The sequence below is a fragment of the Rhinolophus sinicus genome, linkage group LG02, assembly GCF_036562045.2.
Source record: "Rhinolophus sinicus isolate RSC01 linkage group LG02, ASM3656204v1, whole genome shotgun sequence".
NCBI lineage: Eukaryota > Metazoa > Chordata > Mammalia > Chiroptera > Rhinolophidae > Rhinolophus > Rhinolophus sinicus.
The window spans coordinates 15,714,513-15,730,225 of record NC_133752.1 but is presented as its reverse complement, the minus strand read 5'-3'; the positions used below and the strand labels follow the sequence as shown (position 1 = coordinate 15,730,225).

The window sequence follows — 15,713 nt, the reverse complement described above, 5'->3', positions numbered from 1 at the left end:
AGAGAACTAGGGCCATCCATCACGGCAATCGCTCTGTCAGAGAAGATCTACATACTTCGTCAGGTTTTTTTTTTTTTTTTTGAGATTAAGAAGGAGACTGGGGAAGATGCAATGTGCATTGCTCCATCCTGAAAACTATGAGCGTCCTTTTGCCTCTCCGATACTCAAGCCGCTATTTGCAGGTGCTCAGAGTATTACCATTCAATCTGCCCCTGAAGCTGATTTAGTTCTTTAAAGGCTAATTCTCTATTCTGTCCTTTTCATGCCCTCTTAGTTTCTTATCTTCTCACACAGGAAATGATAGATCAGTTGATTTGTTGCCTTTGTGTCTATAATGAGCACAGAAAATAAAAGACTTTGGGGGGTTGATAGGAAGCAGATATGTGGGGAAACAAAAAGAGATATCCTTGGTTTTCCTCTTGGTTGGCTTATTTATTTATTTATTTTTTTTAGCCAAAATCTAGAAGAAAGTAAAGTCTCCGGGGACATGATGTGGTTGTGGTTTGGGAATGATCTAACTAGGTGTGTGAGGCATCTGTGGGGGGATGGGGGTGTGGGGTAGTGAATGGAAGTGCTGATCTGGAATATTGGAAGGCATGAGAAAGAAGAAAGACTAATCAATAGCTATTTTTCAAGAGCGGAGCATAATTTGTGTCAGGCTGCTGAAATGAGTTAGTGCTTCATAGTTAATGGCCGTGAGCACACTCCTGTATTGCAGCTCTCTCCAAAATGTTTGCCATCAACAATTCTAAAAGGCTGTGAGTGACTCACAACGTGAGCAATGCACTGGTGCTGCGTGAGCTGGGGCCTCTTCTTTTCTAGAAACCTTCCCCTTGGACATCGTGTCTCTCTGTATTTATTATGTCTCTACCTCGGCGGCCCTGCAGATCAGTCAGTACGCTTGCCATCTTTGTTTGGGCAGACCTTTGGTGCAAGTTGCCCTTTTTTTCATTTGGGGCGCTCCTGATTCCCTCACTCAGTTCTTGCTGAACTCCAAAGGAAACGCCATTCTCTTGCTATTCTACGTGTAGCCCTCGGACCAATAGCGTCAGTATCACCTGGGGGCTTATGTGTTTCAGGCCCCGCGCCAGAGCTATTGAGTCAGAGTCTGCATTTGGACAAGATCTCCAGGGGATTCTCGTGCACACGGGTTTGAGAAACACTGCGCTATTCCACAAACATTGATTTTTGCCCCTGCTATTTCTGTTCGCTCACTGTTCACTTCCTCAAGGTCCTTTATACACTTACCTTAGGTTAGAAAATGCTCCTCAACTTTTCATTAACCTCTCTGTGAGGGATTTCAAAGTGTGATGGGCTATACTGATATGGATTGAAATAAAATCCCATTAAAAAAAAAATATATATATATATATATACACACACACATACATATATACATATATATGTATATATATGTATATACATATATATTTTTTCAAGTTTGAATATTTGTTTTGGTCATTGGAAGCTGGTGGTGGCTGTGGGGTCATCTTCCTCTGTAAAGGGTATGAGCCACAAAGAAGTCTGAAAATTAGATATTTACAAAAGCGAAGGCCACGCTGTCTTACCCGCAGTGTACCCTAATGTTAATCAGGAATTTCTGCCAGAAGAGTGGGTGCGGCATGTGATTAGAGCTCCCACTTGAGTGAGTTCTATCTATTTATTGAGTGTTTTCCATGAACCACATGCCACACACCGAGCCAAGTGTTATAAATTCATAGGATGATTTAATCAGCACGTCAGCCCAATGGAGTATGATCCCCATTTTACAGATGATGAAACTGAGGCATAGGGAAAGGAAATAAGTTGCCCAAAGTTGCATAGCTGGTGAATGGCAGGTTTTATGTGATTTCTCCAACTGGACGTTCTTTTCTTTGATTCTCAAGGCTTTTTCCTCTAGGTTTATTGGGCATGTATTTTGACAAGAGGCATTACCCTAAGCTAATTCCTGACCTTGTTCCACACTGGGGCTCCGGTATTTTGAATTCTCTATCACCACCCTTGTCTCATCGTCCACTTCGAGCATGAAGTCCATTCTGACACCTTCCAACAAGCTGTCACCCGTCTCTTTTTTGAATTCTGTTGCCTGTGGTCACCTGGAAGCTTTACTTACTTATGAAATTATCCGGCACCTTCTCTACCAAGGACGTTCCATCCTTTTCCTTGCATCCTTTGCCCTGCCTGGCACATCACACATAACACATATGTGTTCCGTGAACTGAATCTGAGCTGATTTCTCTCTGACAGGGACCTTGGGAGTGTTAGAACTCCGGCTGGGGAAAAGGTTGCTAACAGAGGAGAATTTCTCTATGCAGACGATTTCACACTTTTCACTAAGGACTAGCCCAGCGTTCTCTTAAACTCCAATCCACCAAGAAGCGAGGTTGAAGAGATGATGGGTAGGAGGCAGAGTATGTTATAAAACCTCAATCACCACCCTGACCAGGTCTCCAAGGACAAGGGAGCTCACTTGAGTGCTTTTGCGCCTTAAAAATTCTCAACCAGAAAGACAGCAGAAAACATTTAACATTTCCTCTTGGAAAGCTATGCTGCCTTTGATTTTTCAGAATGTCTTCAAGTGATTTGGGTCTATTTTTAATACCCGTGAGACATGATGTTATAAGGAGAGCTAAATATAGGGGCCACATCCCCGTTTCTTTTATTCATTGGCCTTAATCTTCTTTAGGAGGAAAAGAAAACGCACGCGGTATTTCACCAGCGAGTTGTGATGTTTGCCCCGATGGGCCCCGCTGAAAGGAAATTCATAAATACTGTGTCGGAAATAAAGATAATGAATTGATTCTTTCTGGAGAAAACATTAAGTGGGAGTTTATGTTCAACCTCCCCTGTCTGCTGAAGACTTCGAGATAGTTCCTTTCATTTCCCTCAGGGTCCTTTGGGGACAGCAGTCAGCCTGTGTTACTAGAGCAAGCTTCAGCACCTACCATCGGAATCCAGAAGAGTGGGACAGTCAGCCCAAAATAACACACGGCAACAGAGCAGCAGCCATAATTCCAGTTCATTATAAACTCACAAGGCTGCTGCTTCTGCCTTTTTTAAAAGAAGGCATTAAGTGCATGTTAAAAGCAAACAACTTTGTGAGCACCCATTGGACCAGAAGGAGAGACTAGGGCTTCTTGTACAGCTGTGAGCCTGAGGGATCTGTGCTGCATGGCTCTGCTTTCTCCATTTTACGTGTTTTTTTCATGCCTTTGCATTGCCCACACTCCTTCTGGATCCATCATTTCCATTTGCCTTGAGTGGATCCCCATATTATCAGCATCTGGGATGTGGCTTGGAAAAGCCCCTGAGGTGAGTCTTCAATCTGGTGCCGATGCCATCACCTCCTTTAGTTTTTATGGCAGCTGATGAAGAAAGGAAGGCAGTTGGGAGGGTGGCTAACAAAATGGGCTCTAGAAATCTCCACTTGCTCCTGGCTCCACTCCTTTAAAGCCATGAGGACTTTGGAAAGCTGTTCAATTATTTTATGCTTCAGTTTCTCTGTAAAGGAGTAATCATGATAATATCTTATAGAATTGTTTTAAAGATGGAAGCACATGGCATGTAGTAAGCACTCAACACCCTTCCGTCTCTAAGTCTATCAGTGTAACAAAGGGTGGGGCTGGTGAGTCTTCTAGAGCTGTGACATGATTCAAGCCCCTGGTTTGATATATATTTATTGTTTTAACAATCATCTGCAGGATGCTCTTGGCTTAATTTGGTTTCTCAATCTGCTCACGGTCCTGATTCCCAGTGTTGTTTTAGGTAGGGTGGTAGCCTCAGCTTTCTATGAGAAGTTGCTTTGATGAGTGTTGCAACTATGCTCCACATGGGCTGTCTCTTGGAGAAGAGGTCTTCCATCTCTGCCTCCTCCGCCATTCCTCAATAAATAAGAACAGCCCACAACCCCTGCCTGAGAGATAGATCGACAGCTGGCAACATGGGAGGATATCTTTTCCAATGAGGTAGAAATCCAAAGGTCCTGAATAGCACTCTTTCTGCCCAAGTCCAGGAAATACAGTCCCCACCTACTACCTGAACCTTCCAGAAGCAGCTGCATTTTATAATCTCTGCTTGTGTGTGCTCCTGTCCCTCTGACGTTAAGGAAGTCGCCGCTCCAAAGGAGGACATCTTTGTTAAATGCCATTCAGAAGACTGTTAATATCTCTGCTGATCTCAAGTTGGTCTGGCTCCAAAGGGGACCTTTGCGGAAATGGCTTTGGGGCTATTAGGTCAGAAGGACCCTAGTTCCCCGATGTCTCTATTTATGCAAATCATTGACTAGAATCTAGCAGAGGAGACTTTGTCTGTGTGGACTGCAGTGTCTTGTAGGCACCCATGGATATTTAGATTTGGAGATGAGTCTGTAAAGGAAAAATAATTCAGAGGTCAGAGTACCATGAAGTATTGTTACTCGTGCTGTGGTCTGCACGGCTGTAGAAACATTTCAGAGACTATTTTATTTTAAAGCACTACCACCCCAAACCTTAAATCTAGATTTTATGTTAAGGGTTGGGACAGTGACTCCATGTCACTCTTCTCCAAGGACACTGCAGTCTAAGCAGAATTCCTGGAGGTGAGCTGTGTGGGCCCAGGAGGTTGGAATGGGATGGATCCTTGGGGTGGTGCGAGCACAGCCCCTTCTCCGTAGCTCAGATATTACTTGGGGCTGAAATGGTTTGCTTAGCTGACTGTCTTTCTCAGAGGACGGTCAGGGCTTGCATGTGTTTCCCTCATCTCTCAATCGCTAGTACCCAGCACCATTCTGAGCACATAGTAGGTGTTTAGTTCATGTTTTAGAATCCATGAGCAATAACAATAAAATGATGTAAAAATACCACTTTTCACCTGTTTACTCGTGAAGAAAGACATTTATCTTGATTTCTGTTACAGGGCTGGATTTATCTCTGATGCCAATTTGGGACTCAGAAAAACATCTGAATTTGAATTCTGACATTTGGTCTGTCTATGTATTTATGGTTTGTTTGATAGCTCTAATAGGCACATTTGAAATCTAAAATGAAGTGAATTAAATAAATTGTAGAATTTGTCTCCCTACCCCTACTTCCTACACCCTGAAACTCTTAAACAAATGTGTGCTCAGTTTCATGGTTGCTAGGTTAATACATGGTCTGTCTCTGTAAATTTGAGTTCATTTGTTGTAGAACTTTAAACATATTACGCCTGTTCAGACAGAAGCTAGAACGTATGAATTTAGCTCTTAGTTTGTAGTTCTTATCATAATGCTTTCCTGGAAAAAATAAATGAACAGCCATGTTTGTTGCAAGTGGCCTTACCTCTAAATTATATATTTGTGTGTGTGTGTGTGTGTGTGTGTGTGTGTGTGTGTGTAAGCCAGATCCTTGATTTTGCTTTAACTTGGTTTTCATGGTTTAATTTCTTTTAGTTGGTAAAGATTATTCATCACTCATTTAATTCCAAGGTTATCTATTGATTCTTTTCTCCTCATTTGGTATTTTCTGACATTTTGTGGCACTCAGTATTGATTTATATAATATCAGTCATCTAAATGTTCGTAGGAGGTATCGTTCACTTGTCATCAGCTGTTTTTCTGAACTAGTAAGTGGAATTGTTATGTATGTCGAGGATGTTGGGTGATTTAAAGGCAGGAGTCCTGCCCTTCACACCTACTGGATCATGCTTATAAAATCCTTATATGATTTGGAAGTGAAATCATTGAGAAGGTTCTCCAGAGGTAGCATCAAGCAGTTTCTTGGGGTGGAGAGAGGAGCTCGATTCTTCCCTGTAACATTTATCAGCCATTCTGTTCCTCAGCCACTTTGAATTTACACTTAATAATAATAATAATAAATAATAATAATAAAACTTACTATGCAAATAGACCTTTAAGGTAGGTCTCCCTAGTCCATTGATTCTTAAACTTGAGGAATCAGCTTCATTAAAATGCAAATGAAACTCTGTAGACCTGGAGTAGGGCCTGAGAGTCTGCATTTCTAACAAGCTCCTATGTGACGCTGGTCTGTACAGTTTGAGTAACAAGTCCTCAGCCCACCTTCCAACCAAATTCCCATCTTAATTTGCTTCGATTTTGAGATCCTCGAGCTGTATCTGAGATTCCCCTGGCATTGAGATGTTAGGATTAGGAGTAAGAGAGAAGAAATGTGCCTCACCTCCCACCTCCGTTTTATTTTATAACAGTGATGAGAACCTAGGTATAAGTTACAAGTATGTAAACCAATTGGATGGTTCTTAAATAACCTTCAATCCAAAATATTTGGTGTTTGATCAATTCAGTTGTCATGAGTTTTTGAATTCATATTTTGTAAATTTATTTGTGCCTGAGGGACTTTGGCAATTCCTCACCTCCTCTCTTCTGAGCCTTTCTCCTCTTCTGAGGTTCCTTTTACCCCTCGTCCTTACTCCATGCCTGATTGTAAAGAGTATTACTCTCCAAGCCAATCTGGAAAATAACTTGTGACAGTGTTAGGATATAAAGCTTTAGGGTACCCCTCCTATGAGTAGTTGCAATTTCATAGATAGTGACTGAAAAGTTTTTAAAATCAAAAGATGTGGCTGGTGGAATTTTAGCCCCACAGTCTACTGGAGGATTTTATTTGGGAGGTGTGGGGGGTCGTGGAGAGGGAAAGATGTTTCCAGCTTACCATGTAACCTGTTTCTCATCCCTCTTCCTCATACTATCTATCTTCTCACTCTACTCATTAGTACATTGGTCATTATTTCTGGAGGCTTATGACTTCAGATAGTCTTTAAAGTAAACTTTTTTTTAAAACTTCTATTTATTTTAAGTGTGTTTTTCCAGGACTCATTAGCTCCAAGTAAAGTAGTTGTTTCAATCTAGTTGTGGAGGGCGCAGCTCACAGTGGCCCATGTGGGGATCCAACTGGCAACCTTGTTGTTAAGAGCACTGCGCTCTAACCAATTGAGCTAACCGGCCGCCCCTGAAGTAAACTCTTTAAGAAAGTATTCTTTAATTCCTCTCTGCTGTGCTTAATATTTGCTAAGGCAATGCTCTGTGTCTCTGGGTTTCCTCAATGTCCAGGATATCATAAAGGCAGGAACAGTATATAAACATACTGGAAGGGGAGATATTATTTTTATATTGAATTGGGAAGGATGATATATGGAATGTCTTCACCTGGTCGGACTTAGATTTGATTCTTCTCAAATCAGCGACAGACTCATATGTAGAGAAAAATTGAGGTTCTCATCTGTATGTTGTTTTTTATTACATTATTTTGCTTCAGGCTCAAACATATCAAAGTAATTCAGACACTGTGGATGAAATCATCTGATTTTCATCAATAAATGTCTACTAAATCCTTCCGATTATAGGCAGTTGGTATTATTACACAGTTGTAGGAAGACACAGCACGACCATGCAGTAATTAATTGAAGTCTACGTGGCTGAAATTTATACAATATTTAATTTTATAGTTATAACCAGACTGTTTCTCACGTAAGTGATATAAGTAGACTTAGGTATTGAAATGGATTCTGTTTCTTGGTTTGAAAATTTGAGTCTATTGCTTTCTATCTCTGTTCATTATGCATAGGTTAAGAAGTCCTTCCTGGTTTACCTTTTCTTTTTTTCTTTTCTTTTTTTTTAGCGTAGACGCTTTCTTATTCCATACAATTGAAAATGGTTGTTGACTGATTAATCACATAAGTTGATTAAGTTGGGGGACCATATATCATGTACATACACAAAACATTTGACTTTTGCTTAAATTCCATAAATGCACATTTATTCACCACTATTTTGCTATGGAACCAAGGCCTTTTTTCCTAAGTAGGTGCCCACAGAGTGGAACTCTGGAGTCTTTTTTTTTTTTTTTTTTTTTGGTATAAACTATATTCCTAAAGGATTCTCTATAAATTTCAGTTTCTTTAAAGTGAATTAAGAATTTAAAGACAGTGTGACCTGAGAAGAGAGTCTGTGTAGATTTTTAAGATCCCTGCCTCTACACCAGCAATTTCTTTAAAGGAAATTTTCTTTAAATTAAAGTTTATTGGGGTGACAATGGTTAGTGAAGTTACATAGGTTTCAAGTGTACAATTCTGTAATACATCATCTATATATCATATCACCACCCAGAGTCAGTTCTCCTTCCATCACCTTACATCTGACCCCTTTTACCCTCATCTACCCCCCCCCACCCTTACCCTCTGGTAACCACTAAACTATTGCTATGTGGGATATAAAACTGAAAGCAACAAAGGAACACGACAATCAAATAAAGAAACGAAAACTCATAGACATAGACAATATTTCATTGGATCTTTCCAAGACATTCGACTAGTTTCATGAAAGCAACAGCTCCCTTTCCATTGAAACTCATATTTTATAGATGTACTATTTAATTAAATTATATAGTTACATTGATGGGCACAGCTGGATAAATAGGATTGGAAACAAACACCAGTGAATCTTCGTACGTATACAACTCAGCAACATGGGTGCCAAAGTGTGTGAGTCTATGAGAGAGCATTCTACCAGCCAGTGTGCTATTGGCCCAAATCCCATGGGCATCACTGTAGTACAGCTTAGATGTTTTACAGAGGGAATGGCAAGGATTCTTTTTTCTTTCCTTCTTCCTTTCTGAAATATGACTATAACACCAGAGTTCATTCTTTTAAAATTTATCACTTTGATGACAGTTGTTTTTCTTTTGTTTTGTTAGCGTTACTATGCGGACATCTCTGATGTTGTGGAATGGATACATTATTCCAGTTGTGTTGTGAAGCAAATTTCTGAAGATAAACACTTCACCATTAGCTTCCAATAATAATAATTTTAAAAAAGCAAAAACAGAAGTAAAACTTTGTGAGAAAATCTCTTGGAAAATTTCATTGAGAATGGATTTAAAGTGAGAATGTGTAATAAAAAGGGCGGTAGGAACTCATAAAAATTCTAGCCCAGGTGTTAAGTGAAAGTGTGTTCAAAATCCTATGGGTGGGTAAAAGGCCATTACATTTCCTCCACGCCTGGGGACTCCTTGGCTCCGAACTTATTGTCATCAGTGGCCCCCTGCCCCCTCCACCTCAGGGTTCCTTTCAGTCTCTCCTCTAGACCAAATTTCTGCATCTAATACAACAGGTTCAAGTGCCGTATTGTATTGTAGCATCACAGAACACCTTGAACTGCATGGTTTAATTCACTTGGAAAACTCTTTATTTTCTAGCCCTTTGAGTCTTAAAATGAAGTATTCACACGTTTTTATTATGTAAGTTAAAGGAATTTTCCTTAAAACCAAGGGAAGGCTGACTGGCAATGCATTTTGTATAGATTTTTCCTATTTCATTTTTATATATATAACTTTTCCATGAGGAAATGTTACAAATTCTAACACTTTTGATTTGTTATTAGTCAGCGTATTCTTAACAAGCTGCTTATCTTGAGGGAAAAATAGTGATTTGCTGGCAATCCTTGGCATTCCTTGGCTTGGAAATGCATCATTACAATCTCTGCCTTCATCTTGACATGGTGTTCTCCCTGTGTGTGTCTGTGTTTCTGTTCACTTTCCTCACTTTTTGTAAGGACACTTGTCATACTGCATTAAGGCCTACCTAATAACTTTGAGCTTGATTCCCTTTGTAAAGACACTATATCCAAATAAGGTCACATTCTGAGGTGCTAGGGGTTAGGGGTTCAACACATCACTTTGAGAGGACACAGTTCAATGCATAACACCGGGTATGGTTAGTAGCACGTGCATTTGAAAATTATTAAAAAAAAAAATAAAAGTCTCTCCTAGTGGTGTTCCAGAGCACGCTTATGTCTTGAAATGTCAGTGCTGTGATCTGGCCAGAGTGTTATTCATGGTTTCCTTATACTTGATTTTCATAGTTGAAACTTCCTTTCATGAAAACGTTTAACAAAGATAGAAACAAACTAATTCCTTTCTGATTGCTTGATTTAAGAATAGTGAATAAAAGCTGTGCTATTTAATAAGCTCCTGTATTCATGTATGTTCTCATTATGTTTACAGTTTGGATACGTGTACTTTATTTTATCAGTAGTGAATGCATACTGAGCTACATTTATTATTTGAGGCTTCATTTTGCTTTCATTAATTTCCTTGCTAAATGATAAGTAGAATTAAAGTCATGCTATTCTGAGTTTGCATTCTGAGACAGAGTGATGCTGCATTAGTGAATGCTTTTACCCTTTCTTTTTAAAATTCGTATTTCGACATCATCTATGGAAATTGCCACACTTCATGCTACTCACTTATGAACAGGAAAAACTCAGGCTGTAAAGGAAGGAGGAAACAGTAAAATACGGGGAAATGGGTAGAGCGAAGTGGGGCTTGTAATGAAATCTACTTAAAATAATATTTCAGGCTTATTCCATGCTTGTGATAAATGCTCTAGCTAGATCAGTTAGTTATTCTTACAACAACTCTGTATAGTAAGGGCAGTGTATTGGTCAGGGTAGGCTAGATTATACTGATGCAATAAATAATCCTGGAAGTTTATTTCTTGTTCCCATAATGTCTGTCGTTGGTCCAGGTGAGTCTCCAAGGCAACTGCTCTCCACGAGTTGGCTCAGCATTGTAGCCTGCTTTGGTGTTACAGCAGGTCTTATCAGCACATGCTTTGCAATCACTGCACTTAGGGAGAAGTGGGCTGAGAATCAAGGCCTGCCCCCGGAAAGAGATACCCGCCATTTTTCTTATAGTTCATTGGCCAAAACAAGTCATAGTTATGCCTAATTTTAAGGAGTTTAAGGAAATGAAGTCTTGCTATGTTTCTAGAATGAAGGGGAACCAGATATTGATGAACAATAATATGCCTAAGTCAGGCATATCATTGGTGGGTATAAAGGTTAGGTAACCTGCCCAGGGACACGCAGCTACATAATAATGGAGCTGCCAATCCAATCCAGGTCTCTTGGACATCAAAAATTATTATATGTTCAACCTCTTTGTATACAGCTTTCCATAAGAACTGATTCAACTACCTTGCATATGGTGTGATACAAATGGTAAAAATAATTGCTCTCAGTTTTTCTTTCTTTCTTTCTTTCTTTCTTTCTTTCTTTCTTTCTTTCTTTCTTTCTTTCTTTCTTTCTTTCTTTCTTTCCTTCTTTCCTTCTTTCTTTCTTTCTTTCTTTCCTTCCTTCTTTCCTTCTTTCCTTCTTTCCTGCTTCCTTCTTCCTTCCTTCCTTCCCTTCCTTCTCTCTCTCTCTCTCTCTCTCTCTCTCTCTCTCTCTCTCTCTCTCCTTCTCCTTCTTCTTCTTCTTCAAGATAAAATCCTGTCATAAGGGTTTCAAGGAGATGAGGAAAACCAGATATTTGGTGAGTTCCACTGAGTTTGGTCTCTATGAAAATTTTCTGGACCCCTGCTCCTCTAGCCTTTCTCTCTTACACCTCAGGGTAACCTCTGGAGAAGCATCTGAATATTCTCAGTAAAAGAGAGGAGCCAAGCAAGTAAAGGAAGGATGTTGCATTTAACTGCTTTGCTAGGCTGAGGTAGACAGTATAGTCTTATGATTATTAAAAGGAAAATAATGGCAAGATAGAGTTATATGGCAATTTAGTCTATAAAACATGTTTCTGTGTACTCTGAAGATGAGAACAAACCTACGTGCATACTCATCGACTGTGATGCCATATCAGTGAGTTGTGATATGGGGCTGCCTCAGTGAAAGGGCAGGATGAAGTATGAAGCAGGGATCCAAAGCACAGGCCTTAGACTCTGATCTGGGCTAACTCTTGGCCCATCACCTAGGCAAATAGCTTTGTCTCTCTTGGATTCTTCATCTGTGAATCAGGAGCATAATGATGACTTCATAGAATGTTTGCAAAGGATAATTGAGGTAAAGTTAATAAAGCAATTAACCTAGGGCTGGGTACCGAGCTCCATGCTCAGAAAAGGCTGGGTGCTCTTATTATTATTATGGTGGTTATTGTTGTGAGAATTTTTCAAATAAGGCATATGATTATTAGACTCTGTGCAGTGGTAGATCATAGCAGGAATATTACAATTGCTTCTGGAATATTATAATAATCACTATCACTAGAGATAGTGGAATATAGTTTGAGACTGGCATCCAGGATGAAGAAATTACCTGACACCATCTTACATGGTTTAATGAAGGAACTAGCAAGATATGACATGGGAAAGAGACACTTTAGCAGAAGCTTAAGAGCGTGGGCCACTAGTGTCTTTTACTCTCTGAAGGGTTGTCCTACAGAAAAGGCTTTAATTCCTTATGGAATTACAAAAATAGTACAGCCATGGTTGTTATGGTCGTTACAGGGAGACGTATATCAGTTCATTTTGAGACAAAGCTATCAACCATAGAACAGGAAGTGCTGGGAGGGAGGGAGTTTACCGTCATGGGTGGCAGAAGCATGGGTGCTGGCAGGGTCATGGGGATTCAAGCATCAGTTGAGTGATTAGATTAGAGAAACAAGAAATGATAATACTGAGTTCTGTGATTCTCATTCCGGGTGCTCAATAGAATTATCCAGAGAGATTTTAAAAAATATACCAGGGTCTTGGACCAATTAAATCAGAATCTCATGGGAATGAGTCCTTGGCAACAGTATTTTTACAAACCCTGTTAGTTGATTTTATTCTCTTCTATTGTTCAGTCAAATTTGGAAACCACTGTTCTAACTGAAACGAAGTAGGTGCCATGACAGTAGCTCCCAGCTGCATATCTTAAAGTTACAGGTACTTGATATTGATAAGCAGGAGGGAGGATCATTCTGTGTGACAAACAGTAATGAAGTAGGACAGAGTTTGAATGAGTTTGGTTTGGTTGAGCCCGAAATTTTGAGGCGTCTATCCAAATGGAAGCGTCTGATCATTTTGGATAATGGTTTGGAAAAGGGGTTGAAGATCCATGGTCAGGTGGAAATGCTGCTGCAGAATATCCTATGGCAGGGGTGGGGGAATGGGAAGGTAGAAAGCAGGGATTGTAGATGCTCGGGATTCAACTACAGGAATGAGTCTGTTTTCACCCCAAGGAGCTTGCTATTTTTCATGTTTACTGGCTGCTGAGTGATTCATACAGTGTTGGGGGAGATGTGTTCAAATGAAATGTGTGGCTTCTATGTAAAGTAGCTTGTTTCTTCCAGGATACTCCAGTCCACTGATGCAACCTTGCAGAATAATACAAATTCTGGTGTGTGTGTGTGTGTGTGTGTGTGTGTGTGTGTGTGTGTGTGTTGGATGAGGAGAAGATGGAGCACACATAAAAATGCATACTTCTAGGGCATAGAGCATGCCTCACTTCCCTCCTCTGACCTTTACACCAGAAGCATAAGAATGACCCATTGTCCACTGGCCCTGAAGCTTGGTTGTTCCTAATCTCTGGATGCTCAGTAACTGAGCTAGCCTCCCACTTGGCCAGTTGGCAGCTGCCAGAGTAGCCCCACATATCCCGAATTTGTTCCCACGTGGCTTCTTCCTGTCCGATCCCTTATCCTCTGGCATGGCATTTTCTCCATGACAGTCTGCCCCTGAACTGCACTCGCTGCCGCTTTGGTAGAGGCTTGCAACGAAAGAGAGTAACAACCACTGGACTGGCAAATCCAGTTTGTGCAAGCAGCATCAGCAATGGATGAGACCTCCCCCAGGCTGGAAGAAGACTGGAAAAAAGGACTTCAGCGAGAAGCAAGCTGGCAGGTAAGTGACAGCTTCGGCTTCAGATGGACCCAAATTTCTCTCTCAACTCTTTTAGCCCAAGTCTAGGTAATTCACATCAGTCTGTTTGCAGAAATGCATTATCTGCAGGCACATCCATGTGGTAAAAGTCATCATTGGTTTCCATTTCTTTGGAAACCATGCAAATACATCTCCAGATGAATTTACTCTAGATTCTTGAGCAAGCTAATAGGGTTTTACAAATCTATAGATGTTGCTAAATTTATACTTTCTTAATAAAGGCCCTTGAATTAACAAGTTGCAGGTGTAAATCAAAGGAAACATGCAGATTTGGTTTGTGTGAGTGTAAGTTCAGAGCAGTATAAAAATTTAATACAACACCTGTCATCAGACTTACTTTATGGTGTTGTAGTAGCTTGGAATAAGGGGCTTGGTTTTAACCTGTTTTAATGAGGTGACTATTCTTTTAATGCAGCTTGCGTGCCTTTCTTATTTATGCTGAACTCATAATAGGTAGAAGCTCTGTGGTATACAGAGAGTTCAAGCTAAAGGATTCATTTTGGTGTAGAGGCAGTTTTCATTAAAATATGCAAAGCAGTAATGTTTATACGTTACAATACCTATTTCAAATTAGCAAAATTATATGCTCCTGTCTCGTAAGCTGCCAACTGAAATCCCTTCCTAAATCCTGTTGAATGGCTTTGATTACTCTTCTTCACATTACACATTACACACCTCTGATGCATATTTTTATGCATCCACTCCATTGCCATTTAATTAGACAACAATATTGAAGAGTGATGCCAGAGCTTTTATTTTTTTGCTTTTTTTTTTTTTTAAAAAAATGCTGCTGCCTTATGGAAAAAGAAAAAGAACACTTCCATGCGTGAAGCATTTCTTATGGGTGGTGTTGGATAAAGTGAAACCATGATCTTTCATTTTGTCCACAGAAGAAAGTTTCATGTAAACATGATGATTCATGATTCAGAATGATTTGATTTTCAACATCCATATTTAAAAATAATTCGCCCTTTTTATAAAAAGAGAAACTTTTCATAAGATTTCTCCTTTGCAATAGAAGTTTCAGCAAAATGTAGTACCAATATCGACAGATATGTTTTGTTCTAAACACTGTGATGACATTAAATAAGGAGCTTCAGAAAAACATCCTCCAGCCTATCATGAAATTGAAGTCCTTCCACTTTGAGTGGGAGCATTATTTAGTAAGTAAGAAGGGATTCAAAACGTATCTCTGTGTGCTATATTGAGGATGTCACACAGTGGGTCTCCAGGGGGGTTATACAGATATTCAGATATTTTATGGTACGTTGATGTGACTTTTGGATTTTTGTCTTTTGTTTCCATGTTTTCCTTTGGAAAATCGGCATCTTACATGTAGTCATCATCTCTAAGGAGGATGAAGGGAGAAAGGATGTGAGCTGATGACTCAGAGATCTCTGTGAACAAAACTAGAAACATGAAATCAAAATGTTTATATAAAAAAGCATGCATCCTACCAATGTCAGCATCTCATGAATCTTTGGCTTGATAATTTTCCCAAAGGCAGATAGTGAAAATATTCTCTGTGCTGCTTGCCTCTACCTCCAAAGAGTACAGCTTGTACAGCTGGTCAACCCCTGTCATTTTTATTGTGATAACCGAAGCTCTCCCTAGAGCTAGTGAAGGTAGTGGTTATGAAGGGACCATCCTACTCTCTCATTTGGTCTTGCTGACTCTTGTTAATGGCATCATGGCATTGGGTGGAAAGGATGTCATAAGGTGTCAGCTCCAGCTGGACCTGCTTCTGGCCCTCAAGCCCTCCATGAGGCCTACCTGCTGCCCCCACTCTCCCGTCACCTGTATTGCCATGCTGGGACACCACCTGAACAGTTATCCCATTTCAAGCTGATACTCAAGCTGTCCCTAAGGGAGGAAATGAAATCTGATTGCACTAGACACAAGACCTTTGTCATGAGAGGGACTTCTCTTGGCCATCCATGGTGGTGAAGCTGTTGGCAGAAGTTTTAAAAACAAATTGTGATTGATGCTCATGCTTTAATTTAGCCAAATGCTACATTTCTTATTGAAAC

General features: G+C 40.0%; 1 protein-coding gene across 3 annotated transcripts in view; it reads left to right on the top strand.

Moving 5' to 3' along the window:
- PPARGC1A (PPARG coactivator 1 alpha) overlaps positions 1–15,713 on the top strand; it is a 627,593-nt gene that overhangs the window by 325,597 nt on the left and 286,283 nt on the right. The window contains exon 2 of one of the 3 annotated variants that reach the window (XM_074321853.1): positions 13,472–13,644. The exons of the other annotated variants lie outside the window; for them this stretch is intronic. Coding sequence (XP_074177954.1) covers positions 13,576–13,644 — 69 coding nt within the window. The 5' untranslated portion in view covers positions 13,472–13,575. The remainder of the gene's footprint in view (positions 1–13,471; positions 13,645–15,713) is intronic. 3 annotated transcript variants of the gene reach the window in all.